This window comes from Perissodus microlepis, chromosome 17 (assembly GCF_051167445.1).
Source record: "Perissodus microlepis isolate ML-2025 ecotype Zambia chromosome 17, ASM5116744v1, whole genome shotgun sequence".
Lineage (NCBI taxonomy): Eukaryota > Metazoa > Chordata > Actinopteri > Cichliformes > Cichlidae > Perissodus > Perissodus microlepis.
The window spans coordinates 7,636,017-7,656,459 of NC_140477.1; the positions used below are offsets into that span (position 1 = coordinate 7,636,017).

Below are 20,443 nucleotides of genomic sequence, written 5' to 3' on the forward strand. Positions count from 1 at the left end.
GTTCAAGAATTCAAAAGCAGGCTTTCTCTTTTCTTTTTAAAAAAAATATCTTTCTTGCGCAGATACTACTGGATCATGCTACACTGCGAGCCACACTCTCCCACCACTCCAACTCCTAGTCTGGGGTAAATTGTGTAATTAGCTCTGCCTGAGTCCAATTTATTATTATTTTTTTCATCATTTAGGTACTGCCAGTTTCAAGTGTGTTACAGAATTTCTGCCAGTGCCAACTTTTCCATTGTAGGCTACAATGCACTCCCCTGCTGCTCAAAATAAAGTTAAAATCAACTACAGGTTCACCAGTTTTAAACCTTAAATTTAACATGAATGTTTTGATTTCAGTTACCAACAAAATGAGCTGCTGCACATCACATCGATGTTCATAATGGCATTTGTTCATCTTTCTTGCGTCTTCACCATATTTTAAAAGTAACCCTGCACTTTTATTTGTTTTTCTATAACAGACTAGAATACCAAAGGGTTACCAGAATACCAAAGATTGTCTCCTTGCAATTGACATCCGTTTTCAACTTTTAGTGCCAGGAGTAGAGGGAATGTGCACCACACATTAAGGTTTGGGGGTGAAGTTTGGGGTGTTAGTGCAGTAGTGTCAGGGATACGGGTTACATGCAGAAGACCAGATTTTGGTCCAAGCCTTAACCAAGTGTTATAGCTGCCAAAGATGTCTTGCAAAGGGAAATGCAACAATTCCCTATTGACCGATCCTGTGCTTTATATTCCCAAATATCTGCCCAAAGCTCCCACCTCAGAATCAGGAAGCCTTCATATATTATTAATTGTAGAATGCAGTTAGAGCGTGTTGTTTTACTCTTAAAGATCCTTCTCAGACATTTTTACAGAATTTTTATATTTAAAAAAATCCAAATACAAAGTTAAAAATGCTTAAAACCAAACTTTCTTGTCATTAAAATGAATATTAACTTGCTGTATTTTATTTTAACTGTTGGATGTCCAACACCAGTTCTTATACTTACATTCAGTAACTAAGCATAAACACATTTTCACTCATTTTTGTAATTATAATGCTGTAAGGGACGGGCGGTTTATTTATTTCTTCCTCAAAACCCTGCTGACACTCCCTGAATACTACTTGCTCATTTCTGCATGCCTCCATTGTCTGTGTTCAAGCATGTGTTGTTGCATTTATTCTACTCCATGTTATTACTGTGTGTGTGAACCAAAATGATTGGTGCTTTACAATTTTCTGCTTCTGTGTGTGAAACGTTTGCGATGTCAGTGAACCAGAAATGACCATGAACCGTTGCTGTTTTACATAATTTATAATCATATATAATCCTTTTCATATCTTTATATACAGTATGAGCAACATAATTCAAACTGTGCATGTAGAAAGGTGCACAGTACAAAGAAATGACAGATTAAAGGATCTGGCTGGTGGTTATGCATGTTTTAACGTGTGAAATAAAAACTTTGTATACGTATAATTACAGCTAAACATTTTCTGGAGCATTTTAGCTTTATCTTTGTCTGTTTAAACAGCCATATGTCTCATATTATCCCAGAATGTTTTAGAAAATATAACTTTCTTCCACAAATCTTTGGCTATTTTATATTTTATAGGACCCTGAAAGTTTGTTTCTCTTTCCATCTCAACTTATGGTAATTATCAGATGTGCTGGCGGAGAATGCGCTTGTGCGAGGATAACAAGACACGACACCAATCTTTTCATCACAATTGGGAGGTCCACAGACCAAAAGACTCACTTAAAAGGCGTTTTTCAGGGTATTAATTGCTTGACATGGCTTACCCAGGTATGGGAAATCTTTGGTTTCACAGTTAAAAGACTAAAAGAGGGGGAAAGACCGTTCTGCAATAGCTAAGAGGATGGCAGAAGTATTTCACGGTGTGTAACACGCAGCAATGTTTTCCAACAAAATCACGTGTTGTGAACAGACAAAGTTCTGGCAATTGAAGTAACTCTCCTGTTATCCTTTGCTCCTTCACAACTCCTTTGGTTATATATGCAAGCACAAGCATTTCAAGAGGGGTTTTCAGCCCAAAGCCACACTAGCTGGTTTTGACATATGTAAATAAAATTAAGTTTGTCAGAAAAAAAAGACAAAGATAAATGTTTTAAAAACCCAGGAAATTCTCTCATTTAACGATTAACGATATCAATTAACGATATTCATTAAACACATCAGAAAATCTGTGAAGTACAATTACGTTGTTCAGTACTATGATGACAATACTTACACTGACTTAACAGATAACAAAGTGTGCTAAACAGTTCCTGTGACATTATGACATAGAACAGCACTAAATAACATATAACTACTAAAGAAACAAATTGAATTACTTATTGTCAACATGCTTTATTGTCCAAAATCGAAAATGTAAACAAATCTATTTTTCCTATTTACTGTGTTTTTTACTATAACGTAATTCTACCTTGCACGTGTTTACATCAATTCAAAGAAAGCTAGTCGGGATTTGTTAATATTAGCGACCACTAAAGCCATTGGCAACACTACCGTAGCCCTCATAGTTGCTGTGACAACAAATAGTGTTCATAACAAGTGAATGAAACAGCAGTAAAGTTAAGCTCCTTTAAGGAGATTATCTTTTAATGAGTCTGCAGTGTTTTGCTATGTCACTGATGAGGTAATACTGTCGGCCTTGTTAATTTAAACAGAATTTGACGGAGTCTGATGCCATTTAAATGCACATTATTTACTCTAACTATGCCCTGTACAAGCTTCATTTTATTTAACATTTAATAGAGTCATCAAGTTCTTTTTTTTTTGTGCTATGTGAAACGAGGCTGTTCTTTATGCTAAGCATTTAAGCAGTCACACAATACAATTATATTATTTTAAAGTTAGTGATATGAAGTTATGTAAATGTATAGAGTAAGAGTCCAAATAATTGCTTTGATTTTATTGAGCATGTAGTGTAGAACGAGGGTAGTCTTGGTCTGATTGTCTACAGTCTGAATGTTAAACAATAAATGGCGTTTAACATTGTTAAACAATGTAAGCAGTCAATGCACCGCAGTATAGTAATTCAACATTAGCAATTCTGAAAGCTTTGCAGACTCACGCAGATACATCAGCAGAGGTTTACATCAGTATACTTTTGAAAGCATCAATGCAGGGATTGGTGCGTCAGCTTCACTTACCTGTCCGTACCAGTTATATTCCAGCATCGCTACAGGACTTGTAGGATTCACAAACATAAACAGTAAAAGTTGTATGTCTACGTTCTTGCACAACTATTTAAAAATAAAAAAATGAAGTTAAAAATTGCAGTCTATTGCTCTTTGCTCTCAACCTGCCTGTACAACTCTTAGTTTTCCTGTGTGGAATTGATGTTGTCAAGACTTGGAGGGGGGGCAGGCAAAAATCTAAGCCATTACACACGTTTTTGTACACATGGACTGGCAAGCATATGCACGCTCACTCACACACCCCTGACTCTCCAGTTGAATTTTGGCACTCCCAGGGCTTACAACCTGTTGATAATGAACCTGAACCCATTATTTTGAGTCAATGAATTGAAAGAAATAGGGCAAAGAATGAAAGCCACAGGGCCAATTAACGGCATTCTTTGATGTATTACCCTCGCTCACCACTCAACCAGACCGCTCTGCGCCTTTTGTCTTTATCCTCTCTGTTATTCATTAATTATTCTGAGCGGGGTCAGAGTTCGACTGGCTAATTGTGCAGACTGTCTCTCTTTGAGGATGGCAAAAGATTCGCCCAACGCTGACACTCCCCCTGACTGTGCCCAGCCACCTTGAATTATGCCAATTATTCCAATTCTTTGATTTTTTTCCCTCCTACTCTCTGTTCCATCATTGTACTCAGCTATATTACTCTTTCTCCCTCCCTCCTGCCTTTTCGTAGTTTAGTCTACATCACTGGACTCTATCTCTCTCTCACACACACATACACATACACACACACTCAAACCAGTACATAATATTTTGGCAATGATGGCATTTGAGCTGGACAATTAGGGTCTTCTAAGGATAAAATCTGACTCATAATTGAATTATACACTCAGCAGATCTACACTACAAAATGTGTCACACAATCTACTCACAAGAAGAGCACCATTCCGATGTATTAACCCATTATAACACATAAAAGGAAAAGTTTTGTGCTCTTTTAAGTGCACATTTGTTAAGTGTACATCAAGTGTTCTTGCCAAGAATGAGATGACATGATTAATAATGCCACTTTCATAACTGTATCACCAGATTAATAGTAGATAAACACGCAATCTTCCATAACAACAATATAATTAGTAAGCTAAAAAAAATAGCTGTATTCTAAAGAAAACCAGGCTCATTTTCCCCCATGTTTCTATTTTTTAGGCTAAGCTAAGCTTACTAGCTGACCACTGAACTAATATGGAACTACAATATTGAGCAAATCACAGGAATAGGTCTTGTTGGTTTATACACAATTTATAAAATATAATTACTTTTTTCCCCCCAAGCTTCTTAGACTACATTCACCTGGAAGACTGAGAACCTACATAGACTTAATTTATAACAGTATGTAGAGACTCTACAGACCCCAGTTAGCATGAAAGCTCATGACAGTGCAATCAGAAACAGTGTCTAGAACAAAGGTGGAGATGTTTGGTCATAATGCACAGGGCCACATTCAGAGAAATCCAGACACAGCATATCAACCAAAAGCAGCCACGGGACCTGGGCACCTAGTATTCAATGAGTTGAAAATGCACTCCTCTGTATTCAAAGTATTCTAGAGTCCAATATAGGGCCATTTATCTGACAACTAAAGTTTGGCTGAAATTGCATCATGCAACAGAATGGCTGAAAAGAACAAAGACTCAAGGTGTTTAAACTTATTTGCAGTCATTGCTACACCCAATCCCAGACTTCATTCTGATTAAAATGCTGTGCCAGGACCTGAAGACCACTGTTATAAATGAAAATCTGCAAAACCTAATGAACTGAAACAACTTTGTAAAGAATAGTGAACCAAAATAATGTGAAGCACTTCAAACTGTTGCTGCTAAAAGTGGTTCTACAAACTACTGAAATGTGCCCTTCACAGGATTGCATACGGTCCTGTAGAAATATCACTATCACTCTATTCTCTTGTGTTACTCTTGTTTCTGTATTTTCATTATATGGATAGAAGCATCCCGAAAATAAAGACTTTTTGACATGTAAGGATAAAAAACGGTAACAAAGGTAAAGCAAATGAAGAAGCAAAGGAAAGATGTAATCAGGTTAGGTAACATGGCGGCCCCTCTTTAACACCATTATAAGAATAGACAGCATATAATGGTTTAATTATCTGTCTGGTTCTATTCATCTGAACTGAGGATGCAGTGTTTTTGTATCACAAATTTATATATATGTCCCAGATTCACAAATCATTGTATTCCATTTTTGACTTACATTTTAAACAGCATTCAACGTTTTGGGGGAAACAGGGTTGTAATAATAAAACAGTTATTATTCTATTAACTCAGTGCTATTACTTTAAAAGCCTACGTTAAATAAGCTTTAGTACTTGCAGTTAATGTCAAGTATCTCTTGAGAGTCTTTGTTCCTTGTTTGTTTTTCAAGACATAAGACTATGTAAGATGAATGAAATCCTGTGCTAACCTTTTGTCTCTCAAGTCCTTTTGGATTTGTTTTCTTCAAAGGGAGTCCCATTTAGCACCTCTGGCTATGGTCCGTCCTGAAAGGATAAATCCTCAGGGTATATCTGTGTCACTGATACCATTGGCTAAACACGGTGTCCTCTTCTGACCTCCTTAATTTGGTGTGCGTGAGTATGTGCTGCTTTGCCTATCACAAGTGCTCATCTTGTCTTTTAGCAGGCACAAAAGGACAGAGGGGGCGGTTAACAAAGGGTCTTGATAATATGTTGTAGCTACAAACCCAAAATAGAAAGGAATCAATGAGGTGACAAAGTTTTTGATTGTTTAAGGCCAAGAGTGGTGTTTCCTACTGTCTTTTGACTCGAGGACCCCTCAATTTAGATTGCATCTTGGGATTTCATTCTTACCAGGAAGTTTTTGGTACAAGTGAAATTCTAATTGTGATGCTAAATGCAATTTTTTGGTTGATTTGATTTGATTTGATTTTATATGACTGTTGTGTACCCTTTTGTCTTGTTTGTTGTCTGCATCTGTGTCCCTTATATTACAGTGATTCATTTGTTGAAAAGAAAATAACATGGCCCTTGTGACATGCATTATGACACATAATGTAATATGTCTCACTACAAAATCCACTTCATGTGCTGACATTCAGATGAATGTTTGAAAGATTAAGATAAATTTATCAGATTCTCTAAACCACATATTTTGTCTTCATTTCCCTTTTCACTTGGCAGAACATTGATCTATTACAGCTGGCAGCAATGAGCAGCAAGTAGTCAAATCATGTATGTATATATACAGATCACATACATACAGATAAATGTGATAATCTTCCTCCAATCATCTTTCATCAATTAAACTGTTCACTTATAAATCACACCATTTATTATCCATGGAGCGCATACATACACAAACATGCAAGAGACTCCCAAACGCCAGCTGTTCTTGCTTCTCCACCTTGAGGGAGACCTCTGGCTTGTTTCCTCGCTCCCACATATCCCCAAACTCAGCAGGAAGCCCCTACTGGTCCCAATACTGTCCACTTCCCCAGCCACACACTAACACTGCTGCTCTCTTCGTTGTACCTTTTTTGCCCCCTTTTGAATCCTATTAGTGCATGAACTTAGTTTAACTGAAAAAGACTGTGGACTTCACTCAATTGGGCCTAATAGGATTAGGCTGTGGGTATGGGCTGGAAGGTTTAAATGGGAATGGAATTTTGGCAGACACCTGCTCAATCCATTGCATTAATCTTATAAAGGTTATAGACTATGTGGGGGCCCCACTGATGCCCAGAGTTGAATGGTTGGATGAATGGCTGTATTAGGTACGTGGGTTTCAACTAGGATGGCATCAGTATTAGAGGAAGTGCAGCCCAGTGATAAAAGAGGGCATACGTGGACCCAATGGTTGCAGGTATAGAGATCATTATTCATGTAACAGTTATGATTCCATTAATTTAAATGAGATCATAAGAATTAAGAACTGTACTTTTATATACCAAATATACCATTAAGTCTTTCTGTTTATACTAAAAAAAAGTTCTTTGAAATTGTTTTCCAGTTTTTATGAAAGCCTATAGAGTCATCTGAAGAAATGAAGAAAGCACATGGATCCAAGGAAATGATGACTGAAGCTTGGGAACATTCTTTATTGTAAGATGTAAACATTGATCAATAATGTAAAACTGACTAAAGCTCAGAAGAAATGTCACAAGTAAATTTTAAATTTCACATGTTCAATGGTTTCCTACTGAATTTTCTCACCGCAGATACATTTTTTGAGGTTATTTTAGTATGTTGCAGTTCAATCCTGTTGGATGCTGCTATGATAACCTTTATGTTTTGAAAGCTTGAAATATGAAGTAATGTTATAGATATGATTACAAAAATAGTTTCTTGAGAGTTCCAATTCTACATCAGAAGTAGCCAATAATAGATTAAGCATTACTCTGTTTAAATCTTTTACACTGAACATTACATTACAGAATGTAATTATGTTGCAGAATGATTTAGAACTTTGATCATTTTAAAAATATGCTGAGAAGTCTTATTCTATTATAAACCCAGACATTCCCTATTTTATTTTTAGATCTGATTAAAGATTACATGTTAATATTTTCAGTTATGTTGAACATTACAGTCTGACTGGTTTATCAGAGGTATGATTTTCCTAAGCAAAATGGCATTTACAGTGTAAGATTACCTATCTATCTATCTATCTATCTATCTATCTATCTATCTATCTATCTATCTATCTATCTATCTATCTATCTATCTGTCTATCTATCTATCCATCCTTCCTTCCTTCCTTCCTTCCTTTCCTGGACTTTCCGGTATCACACCAGGAATGTCCAGACCTGCCACTCATTTACAACATTTTAAAATGCTTTTTAAGAGCTCGAACTCATATCAACAAATAATGCTAAACATCTTGGGTGTTCAAAATTACATAAATAAGTCTCTTCATATCCCAAATAATTACAGAGTGTTAGCCAAAGTACTCAGCCCTATCAAATGGGACTTTTTCACTTTATGACAATATTGGTATCATATTATTCTAATGGCACAACAATTACAATTAGTTGTTAGAAAGTTATATTAACATATACTAATCGGAAAAAAAAATCTAGCTTAGGCTTCAATTCACAAATTCACTTCATTAGGTCAGAAATGCCTGAAGGACTGCAATCACAGAGACTGCCAGAGGACATGAACCCACTCATTGTCACGGGAAACAACACCATAAAAGTAAAGAAATGGAGATAGATAAGAGTGGCACAGGGGAGAAAATGGCTTGATGTGGTTCATGCTCTTAAGATAATTACTAGCATTTACTGTCTCTTAATACACTGAAAACAGTGGCTTTTTACCATGTCACTGATCACTTTACTGCTTGATTCACACAATACCTAATCACTTCAACACAAACCGTTTAAATATGTGAGGCTTAAAGAAAAATTTTGGAATTAAATTATATTTTTTAATCTTTGTGTGAAACAGATATGTAAATCAATATGATTATGCATGCAGACTCAATGGGTTTGATTAATGAAATAAATTAGTGAGTAACTCACAGCACTTCAAAACCTACAATCAAACTAAAACCACTAGATAAAGATCAAGCCTGCTAAAGTAAATTCACAATTTAAAACTTTAAAATTGAAAAAAGTTGTGAACAAAACAAATAATTTTCAAAAATGTTGAATTTTTCTTGAAGCTCTTGTCATTCTGCCTTTTGAACTTTGGGTTGTCGACACTGGAATGATTACAGGTTTGCTGGCACAGATTTACAGGGAGCACAAGACATTTGTCCTCAAGTGCAACATCTTCACGTACTTGCTAGTATTCTTGCAGCATCATTAACACATTAGTCGGTATTTTAACACCTAATAACAGGTTGTAAAAGTCTTAGAGTGCAGTTGATCCTCTTCATTTTTAATCACCATTCTTCCCAGGGGTGTCATACCAAGTCTCAACCAACACCTCATAATGTCTTTCCCGGAGGTCTCTACATGTTTCTGGATGCTATGAATAGCTTTCTTGGTGGCCTTAAAACTCCCCTCCCACCCCACCTAGAGGGATTATGATATGTTTTAACCAGAAGTGGTCTGTGCTTTCTTCTTTGTGTCAATTATTGGGACAGTCTAATGAATGGCTTGATCTGTGGTGTTGTAAGAACAGTTGGTGCAGGAGGAGATCAGGGGCAAGCTGGACAGGTGGTGATGTGTGTGTGTGTGTGTGTGTGTGTGTGTGTGTGTGTGTGTGCGCGCGCGTGTGTGTGCGCGTGTGTGTGTGTGTGTGTGTGTGTGTGTGTGTGTGTGTGTGTGTGTGTGTGTGTTGCACAAGCTGGAGTTAGTTATTTTCAGTGTGAAACACTGGAGAAATGAATGTGAAGCATTTAGAGGGTCATTCTTGTCTAATCCTATTAGTGTCTTAGAGCTCTTTTATATCAGAAAGGGTCAGGGAAAATACCTCTGTGGGAAAAACATCACAAAGATAGCAATTTCATCACTAAATAATGCAGAAAAAAGAAGAAGAAAAAATACTTTTACTCATAAGCAATTTGAAAGAAACAACAAATATATTCTATTTTGGTTTATAAAAATAATTATATGTCAATTTGAGCTCATCTGTATCTGTGAGTATGCATTAAACCAGGTTTGTAATTACAAGGAAACTTTTAATATTAACTCTGTGCTAGCGTTGTAATAGCATCACTGTTACATATTTTAATTTTTGACAGTTTTTTTCATTGTCATTAAACTGTGTGTCTCAGTTTGGGTGTAAGGAGAACTTCTCCCTTTCACTCATAGCTTTGTTAGTGAGTAGAAAATCCAATTTCACTTTAGTATTTGCGGTCATGAAATGTACAAAAAAAAGATAAAATTACAGTACTTTACCTGTGTGTAGTCCTGCTTTAGACGGACTGATTTAAATATGAGAGACAAGGAAACTGTTGTCTCTGTGAGGATAACTGTCTTAGAGAAAACAGGATTTAAAATCGAGGCTTTATTTGATTAGCTAATTTTATTTACAGTATACTGTGTAAATCTGACTCTGTTGAGCATAATGAAGAAGTCAAAAAGCTGCGCAATTGGTCTGGCCATAAAAAAGCCTGAATACCTCTAGTTGGTATTTGATAATTAGAATTTTTATGCACAGATCTAATCAGGAAATGCACATATAAAACTTAGTCTTTACCCTCAGCCAGTGTTTGATGAATTCGAAGTCTATACTCACATCATAAACAGAAAATGTGTTCTAATTATGTACATGACTCTTTAATGAACCATTTTATGGTCTACAAAATGACAGAGATGGTAAAATAAACTGTTACTTTTCTTTCCCCCAGTGCAAAAAATACACATTTTTTTCTTTCTTTTATGCCTGCTAACTGAAAGATGATTCAACTACATGCTTACTATTATTTTATTTCATAGTTGTGAAGTTTAATTCTAGTTTAAGGGACTCTCGGTTATTCCAGGTTCACAGAGTCAATGCAGGAAATATGTCTGTTTTCATTTATATGTTTAATATTTCCGATGCCTTGATTCATCTCTTTGAATTATTGCATAGGACCTCTGTTTCTTCACTCATGCATACATCCAGTCTTGTGGGCTAACCCGGGCCAGCCCAGGCGCTGAGCCAGTCCAGATGGGTGGTCTACACCCATCACTGCTGCTCTCTCATGCTTTGGCCTGTTAATGTCCTTGTTGCCCTGATACATTTTTTCTATCTTTCTTCTTCTGATTCTTCTCCTTTCAGCCCTCACTTCAATCTTAACTAAGTCCTTATTTCTTTTCTACCTTAAATGCTTTGTTAGTTCGTTTCATTTCATTCAGTCACAAAGACAGCGTTGCACTAAAAACCTCCTTATGATTGCTTCGGTCACAAGCAGATTGCCACAGTCTGCCTTTGTTTGCATGGAAGAAACTGAATTGTCTGTATATACTCACGAAGGAATCCTGGAGCGGTAGTGAAACTTATAAAAGTGCAGCACAAACCATAAATGAAGAACATTCACCTTCAAAGGAAATGTTACCTTAAAACCAACACATTTCAAAAGGTGCAACTTATGCATTGAAGGCAAAGGGTCTCCACTTCCAGTTTGTGTCACACATTTCAGTTTCACTACTGCTAAGCCAGTTTTAGGCCAATGTTTGCAAATAAGTCTTTGTCCTTTATACAAACTAGGAGCAACTGCTAGGGACCAAAGCAATCACAAGGAGGTTTTGATGCAGCGCTGTATGTCAACCTCCAGCAACCACTCACCAACCAGTTGGAGGATACACATTTTTCCATATTAACTCGTTTTTAGCAATGGTTTACTGACTGGTTTTTAGACCTACATGGCTGAGGCAGCTGGCAGTAACCTTCAGTAACCACTTACCACTGGTCAAAGAATAACACTTTTTCCATACCTATACTTCACCTATATCTTCGTTATATTTTCTGGTTACCAAATAATCTCTCAGCCTGTGTGACTGGGATTTAGAGCCCATAATCACTGATGGTCTGCTAGGTGTAGTGGAGTTGTAGCTGACCTTCTGGTGGAACAAGAAATACTTTTCCAGTGTGGAATCAATCTGATTTAGAAATCTGCAACGTTTGCAAATTGAGGAATCTTCATTTAATTTTATCCATTAATTCAGCGGTCCCCAACCTTTTTTGCGCCACGGACCGGTTTATGCCCGACAATATTTTCACGGACCGGCCTTTAAGGTGTCACGGATAAATACAACAAAATAAAACTAGTACCGGTACCGAAAAAAAGATTTATTCATAACACACGTGAAAAGACCCAGGAAAACCGAGTTAACGATAAAAACGATAACAAAATAACGCTGAAAACCCTGAAAACCATACATTTGACACCCGAGCCTCAACTCTCGCGGCCAGGTACCAAACGACTCACGGACCGGTACCGGTCCGAGGCCCGGGGGTTGGGGACCACTGCATTAATTCATTACACACCCAGCAACACACTGAAGTTTTTTTTGTGTTTCCTCACTGACTCAAATGCCCTGCTGTGAATATTAGGCAAACAATGTTTGTGTTGTTGGTTGTATAGTGAGATTCACTTGCAGTAGACAATATGGGCTAGCTGTTTGACTGAAATTATATATAGTTTTAATGCCAATATAATTACTGTATAGAGAAATTCAGTGTGTAAGTAAAAAACATTAATTCAGTTTGGTATTTGCCTAATTAACAATATACATTTATATATGTATCTAGAGAGAGAGATAGATAGATAGATAGATAGATAGATAGATAGATAGACTCAGCTAAGTAGTTCTTTTAATTAGGAGAAGGAAGTTACCTGAATCGACCTAGCCACTAGTGAAAGGGCTAGCTTTTACCTTGAGGCAGACATCAACTCACAAACACCCGCAAGTATTTGTGCATGTACACAAACACACACATCACACATCAGAGAAACTTTAGCACATGAAAGGCCTCCCACTGAAGTGAAAAACATGCTCCAACAATGCTTTGAAGTCTACTAGTCATCCATCTGATGTTTTCCGTTCCCCCTCCTCTAAAAGTCTGATTCATGCATCCCTTGCAGAACTTACCTCCCCAAAGCCAAGAGACGACTCCAGCCGATCTGGGAGTCATTTGACTCTTTTCACAATACCCCCCTAACGCATCCCAAACATCCAAAATTCAGCCTTACTTTTTGCATCAAAGCAAAGCAGGAAAATAAATGGTCCTAGACGACACATGCAATCTTTGTGCAATCTAAGAAAATACACACATATGCAACAGTACATGATATGAATACCCAAATTATGCATACTTCCAGTGGCATACAGTAATTGCAGAAGCCAGTTATGGCTCAGTGAGCTGTCAGCACATTGTGTGTGTGGTTTTTGGAGTTCCTTGGACAATCTGGCAACAATATCCAGAGACAAAATATCAAGGAAGTGACCCCTAAAACTTGGATCATTCAAATGGTTCTTGCCATGTGTGAACAACAGCCACAAATAGTCACAAATAGGCTAGTATATATTATATATATCTATTATATATTATATATTATTAGCAAATACTAAGAAAAGATTATTATCAGTAAAAAAATATATATCCAGCAAATAAGCATTTCTTCGACAGTCATCTTTACTGTGAGACACAGTTTTGTTGACCTTTTCAAAGGCCTCTAAATAGCTTTGATGAAAAGAGATTAACGTTTCATTGGTATTTACATGTGGCAGGCAAGAGGAGGTTCACCAGGAGAGTCCCCTCTGTGTTTACGACCTGATTGCATTCTATATTTATGTCAGTTGATGCATTACATAGAGCTTCGTAATTATACATGTGACAACATTTTTTTAACCTGACAGTTCAGTAATTAAATACCTGTGGTGATATATGGGCTATTAGCGCAGTGTGTGAATAAGAAAAAACACACATTGTTAGTCTTTTTAGCTACAGGTGTTAATTGTTTATGCTCAGGTCACAGTTTTATTTCCTCACCATTAGTGTAATGTAATGTAAAGTGACAGAGAAAAACAAAGGGAGAGGAATGCACCAAAAAAACCCAAAACAAACAAGGATATGGCAGATAGATAGATAGATAGATAGATAGATAGATAGATAGATAGATAGATAGATAGATAGATTAATTTAATTAATTTTGAATTTGATGGCAGCATCACATCTTTAAAAGTTGGGACAGGGCCTCTTGAGTCCAGAGGACATGGTAGCCATGATTTCCAAAAACAAATTTCAAATCTGATTTGTCTGAACACAGAGCATTTAAGCCATTTACCTCCATCCATTTGAAATGAGCTTTGGCCCAGAGAAGATAAGGAATGCCGCTAATGCATTTCAGTGGGCACAGAAATGCCACTAAAACTCTGTCATACGTCTTCTCTGCATGGTAAAGCTTTAACCTTTATTTCTGGATGTCACGGGGAACTGAGTTCACGCAGTGATTTCCGTGACAGAATCATGCCTGTTTTTAATGAAGTGCTGCTTGAGGGCCCAAAGATCATGAGGCATCTTATTTTGATTTTATTTACCAATTGTCTGCAAACAGAGATTTCTCCAGATTCTCAGAATCTTTTGACAATATTATGTATGTTATATGATGAGATCATCAAAGTCTTTAAATTCTAAGTTAAGAAAATTCATCTGAAATTATTCGACAAATTGTAAACACAGTTTTTTACAAATTAGTGAACCTACTAAGATGCTCGCATCAACCTAATGAGTTCCAAAATGTTCTTTTGGCTTTTCTGACTGTTTATTTACTCCATCCCGACTTTTTTTAGAGAGGATTTTTGACATCAAATTCAAAATAAATTTTTATGGGACATTCCTAAGTTTAAACATTTGAGATTAATGTTCTATTGTGAATATAATTGTGATTTTTTTTCATTGATTGTACTCATTTGTATTTTTGTATTTCCTTCTGATATCTGTACCTAAACCCCATATAACGGGATTCTGATTGCTAACAGATACCGATCGTGCCTATCATTGGTTGCTAGTGTACATTGTAGGTTCTGGTCATGAAGGTAAACCTCCGCCATATTACAATCAATAATATTCACTCTCATTAGCAAGTCGTTTCAGTGGCACAGCACTGAGTTGAAATTAATTAAACTCTGCCACATCACCTTTTTCAAATAATTCTCTGTATTTTATTGACAGTCCTTGATATCTGTTCAGCAAAGCGCCACAAATCTCTTCTTTCAGTCAGTTGTATTTATCATATTTAATAATGTTTCAGTGGTATTTGATGATCTCATAACCTCATAACTCATAACCTACCTTCCACATGTTTTTGGACTGCCTCCAAAATGGAGCTGGTGGCCTGGTGTAGACTTCACCATAGGGACACTGGGAGCGAGCATTACGGATGGCGCCACTGGGATGAGGGGGGCAGAACTGAGGCCAATGTGGATGTGGCTCAGAATCATATAAACCCTGTCCACTAATCACGCACTGGTTGTCTGGACTGGAGCGCGACTGGAACATTTTCGAACAACCCAAAACTGGATCTAAGGAAAAAAAGGAAATAACAATTAGTCAGCAAATTAACCAATTCTTGTAATGAAATTGTTACATTATCCTTATTAAATCATGATTTATACTTGAATTTCTCAGCAAATATCTTGTTAAAGAAAGGGAAGCAAGAGGGCAGAAAGTGGCTGCACCGTTGGATTTGGGGCCTGTGTTTGCATGAGTTTATATTCGTTAGTAAATCAGCAGGGTTTTTTTTAGACAGCTATAGACTCCAGCTGATTAGTTACCAAAGTCTAACATGCTGCTAATCTTGAAAGTAGGGAGTTTTCCTTAAAGACATTAGACGAATAATTTCCAACTACATTAGCACACATCAGTCACAGTGAGATGTATCTATCACGTGGAAACAACTTGTAGGAGACTTTAGGCATTTAGCAGAACAGCTGTCCTTCACAATTCACTTGCCTCATTCACATAAGTGGCTATGCAAAAAGGTCACTAACTTTACTACTACAACTGCTAATACTACTACTTCCTTAGTGTCTTTTCTTGTTTGTTTCTGTCTGGGAGCCTTGCTGTCTCCCATCAGATATGAGAACTTAATTGTATCCACTTACAGTATTCCCTCAAATGTATTGAGTTCAGGAACAATAGTAACTTACTTGAGTTTATTTGTGAAATGACTAAATGGCTCCACATTTGATTTACTAAAGATTTAATTCCATAAAACTTTTAGTATTTCCATTAACGAGTGAATAGACAAGCAAACGTGATTACTTGTACGACTGAAATAACAACAAGCAGCATGCCCCAGATGAAAGCATCTCTGAGGCTGTAGCCTAAGCAGAATCAGTTGATGTATAAAATCAAAAGCAAGTTTGATTGGAATAAAACATTTATGTCAACCAGCCTTTTATATTTAATTGTTAAAATTATCAGCCATTGAAAATGGCAAGGGGCCTATTAGGCAAATAGCAGGCCTATTGTATTGTCTTTTATTATTATATTTATTATTTTACTTGCTGGAAATCAAGACATTAAAGATCTATTAGCAGTGCCAGACAGAGGCAAATACATTTGATTTTTCTAACTTAACACTATTTATCACTTAATACATTACTGTGCACCTCTTCATTTCTTTATATTTTGCTAGGAAGATGGAAACACATGCAGCAGTTTATCAAAACACGCAAACGTATATGCAAATACACTATATAAGACAAAAACAGTTTTACACGTCAATATTTGCTGTGACCACATTTATTCTTCAACACAGACTGAACTCTCTTAGGCACTTTAACTTTCTTCTCATTTCTTCACGGAGTCTTCAGGAATGCTTCTCCAGGCTTCTTGAAGGACATATAAAGACCTTCTTACCTTTTGGTCTCTTCGCTGCTAAGAAGTTCCACACACAGCTTCAATAATGCTGAGGTCCGGGTTTTAGAGAGGCCAATCCACGACTGATAGAGTCTATTTCTATCCAGGTATGCTTTTACTGGAATTGGCAGTAAAAAACAAATGCTGAAAAATGAAGTTTTTGCCAATCAAATCCTTTCCAGACTGTATTGCACTGTGGATCAAAATCTAATGCTGATGAGTTCGTGATTCCATCAGTTTTGACAAGATCTCCAATGCTGCAGGCTGAAATGCAGTCCCAAACCATGAGAGAGTCTCCAGTGTGTTTTACAGATAGCCCTCTCGCCACAAATGTCCAGTGCAGTTCTTGTTTAATTTGGAAAACCTAAGAATTTTCTCCTTAAGAATGTCTTCTTCACAGCCACCTTTCCACAGGGACCACTTCTAATGAAGCTTCAGTTAACAATAGTTGGACAAACAGAAGGCCAGATGCATCTCTTGGGACCTGTGTCAGGTCTTTATTGGATTCCCCCCCCCCAAATTTCTTAAAGACATGACTTTCAGATACAGTTCATCAGCTGTCAGTTGTTTTATAGGCCTGACACTTCATCTTTTGTCCTCCACTTGTTCAATTTCCTCAGATTTTTTAAAGACACATTTCCCACCATGCTGAGATATGCCAAGTTTTCAGCTAATAGCTGTTTGTGAATTACCTTGTTGGTGCAAAAATGCTGTTTTATGCCTGTCAACTGTGTAATCCTTGGCATTTCAACTAAAGAAATTGGAACAAATTATGTGTTTTTGAGACAGGCTGCTGGTAACAAAATGAATAAAGATACAGTGTGAAATTGGTTCTTTGCTAAGTTGTCTGTTTTGTGTTGACACAACACTGGCTCATCACTTGAGTGAGCGGCCTTTTTATGCTTGAATGATTCACGGGACAGTGCTAAGTGGCTTGACCATTCCCCTAAAAATGGTCAGGTACAAGGACTGGAAATGAACTATTTCTCAAAACCACTTTAAAATTATTATAAGAAAGTCTGACTCCTAGAAAGTAAAATATAGATAACAGAGGGGTTATTCAAGACTTTTACAGAGTGCTGTGCTTAAAAAGTCTGAAACTATGTTTTAACTGGTTGGGAAAAGAAATCTCACTTTCTTGGAGTTATTTTTATTTTTTGTCTTCAAAAGATTCAAGAAGATGTCTAACATGGAGAATCACTGGTGACATGAAAGAAATGAAAATGTTCCACTCTAAAATAAAGGTGATTGGTCCTCGCGGAAACATACTGGGGAGACGAGCCCAGAAGTAGGTTAGATGGGGAGAAGTCGACAATAGCCGATGATCCTGAGGGGGAGCCAAGCAAGGGTGCAAATGTGGAGGTAAGTAAGCACTTCATATCAAAATTACAATATCTGAGTGCAAATTAGCTGTCATAGAGGAGTAGTAACACAGAATACATGCAAAATAAGAGAGCATTTATTACAGCAGAACAGCAAGCAGAACTGATTGAACACAAAGAGGGGGAAGGGTGAGAGACTCGAAGGATGTGCGCGATTATAATCTTGCAATGTCTTCTTCCTTCCCTCCTTCTTATTATGTGGGAGGTTAATTAGCTAGGCATATGGCTGTCTAAGCACAGTGCAAACAGTGCTTAATTGCCTTTTATTCTGAAGCCAACATCGCAGAATCTGCCAGGCACTTCTATGCACCGTGTAAAACCGTGTAGATGACGTAGGCCCGCCATGAGAAAACAGGTTTTTGTAAATGTAGAGAAAGGGTTTTGTCCACCTAGCTGCATTCCTGCAAAAATGGTCATCTGGAACAAGTGGTTTGTTTGTGTGGGTTTAGTGTGAGTCTTTGTCTGTGGTTTGTGGGCCTCTCTGTTAGGCCATGAGCAAGGCATCTTTCTTAATTAACAATTAACTAAGTGTTTTGTGGGGATGGCAATGCCACTCAACAAACCTTTTGTCACCCAGTTATCCCTACTCCATTACTGATTCATAAAGTGCACATTTAGATCAAATGGATGGCTGGAAGTGAAACACAGTATCACTGCCTGTCTTCTTAAGTGAATGTTCAATGCCAGTTTTCACAGTTTATGGACATTATAAAATGTAGATTCAAAAAAATGCAACATCTGCAAATCTCATAAATCCATATTTAATTTACAATAGAACATAGAACATGTATCAAATGTTTATACTGTGAAATATTACTATTTCTTGAAAAAACAATCCCCAAAAAGCTGTGTCAAATTTTTAAAAATGTGATTCTGCAATCAAATTCAACATGAGCAAATATATTTTTCTTTAAGTGATACATTTTCTCAGTTTAAACAGTTTTTCTATGTTCTATTGTGAATAAAATCTGGGTATATGAGATTTGCAATCATTACACTTTGTTTTTATTTATATTTTACACAACAGCCCAACTTTTTCCCAAATGTGTGAAAGCACTGTGTGTGAGAAACTGCAGCTGCCTTTAAATTGCCATACAGTTACTAAAGTCATATGTGGCTAGATGCATGTCATATCAACAGGGGTACAGTTTGTGCCTGTAATAACCATTTTGTCATTTACTCTAATATTCCCCTTACATTACAATAGAATGAATCAGTTGGAGAAAGGGACGATAATTATTTAACTGATTTCTTTTAAAAATGTATATTTTAAAAGCACAGCCTGAATATGTTTTTTGTCTTCCTTCCTTTGAATCCAGGTTGCATTCTCATTCTTGCACTATTATAGACCAACATGGATTACTTGAGTTAATTTACCTTGTTCATTCATTTTCCTTTTTATTCATTTACCTTAATCTGAGATTTCTAAGACAAAACGCAACCACATAGCATCATGTGTTTGCTCACCCTTACGTTACTCTAGTTAACATGGCTCATTAAAAGTTACATGTTGAATGACCATGCAACACTATAAACAGTGTGACTGTGATGTCCTGATCTCATGAGACCACCATCTTATGACCCCTTGCTTGTTTAACAAGTGTTACCTCTAATTGAGCCTTTTGATTTGCTTTTGTTGCAACTGAGAACTAACACCAGTATTAAAGGTCTCCTGCTGCTCTGAAGACACCGACTACAGTTAAACTAAGCCACGGGGGTCACTGAAAAACAACAAGCAGCAGCGCTACAGGGGTTACATCTCTTTTCATTAGGTTACAGGCCTGGTGCCATTCTCTGTAGATGACAGATGACCTGTTTATCTGTCATGAGTGACTAGTTTGTATCTTGATCTTGACTAAGTCAAATTTAGTTATGTTTTTGTGCTCCTCTGCTATGCCCTTCCAGTCCGTCCACAGATGGCTGCCACTTCCTGAACCTAGGCTGTGTCTGTGGTTTCTTCCTGTCAAAAGGGAGTTTTATCCTTATCACTTTAGCCAAGGCCTTGCTCATAGGGAATTGCTGAATTGTTGGGGTTTTCCCTCCAATATTGAAGGGATTTGTAGTATAAAGCACCTTGACTGTTGATGTGAACTGCACCGTTTGAAAAACTAACTTGAACTGAATTGAACTGCATCAGAGTTTTAGTAATCAATCACAGTCTGTATATAAAAGATGGCCATAGCCATTGTGATGCTATCATTAGTTTGTGGACTCACCCTCAGAGTGAGGAGAAAAACCAAGTACACTCGACATTCTTTCATTTCATTTCATTTCTTTATTTATTTCACACATGGTTCAACAGTGTTTCGTTTCCTACATACAGATTCTCCTTCCCATTAACGGCACTGTCTTACCATTCGCAGTGTGTCCAGTTAAGCACTCCTTTACAATCTTTTTTTCCTAAATTTACAAAACGTACATCACGCTGTATTGGAGAAAGCTTCTAGTCTATGAGCGAGGTAGTTTCCACAGAGAATTTGATATACTGAAAGTGGACTTGTTTTTTACGCAGGGGAAATTATAAAGAATGCATATTTAATGCATGACCTTTTTCTACAGTCATTCCA

At 37.0% G+C, this 20,443-nt stretch overlaps 1 protein-coding gene across 4 annotated transcripts in view; it reads right to left on the bottom strand.

The window, feature by feature from the left end:
• tfec (transcription factor EC) overlaps positions 1–15,131 on the bottom strand; it is a 34,309-nt gene extending 19,178 nt beyond the window's left edge. For all 4 annotated transcript variants that reach the window (XM_084910864.1, XM_084910861.1, XM_084910860.1 and 1 more), the window contains exon 1: positions 14,923–15,131. In XM_084910864.1, coding sequence (XP_084766990.1) covers positions 14,923–15,129 — 207 coding nt within the window. In that variant the 5' untranslated portion in view covers positions 15,130–15,131. The remainder of the gene's footprint in view (positions 1–14,922) is intronic.
• Positions 15,132–20,443: the final 5,312 nt, after the last annotated feature.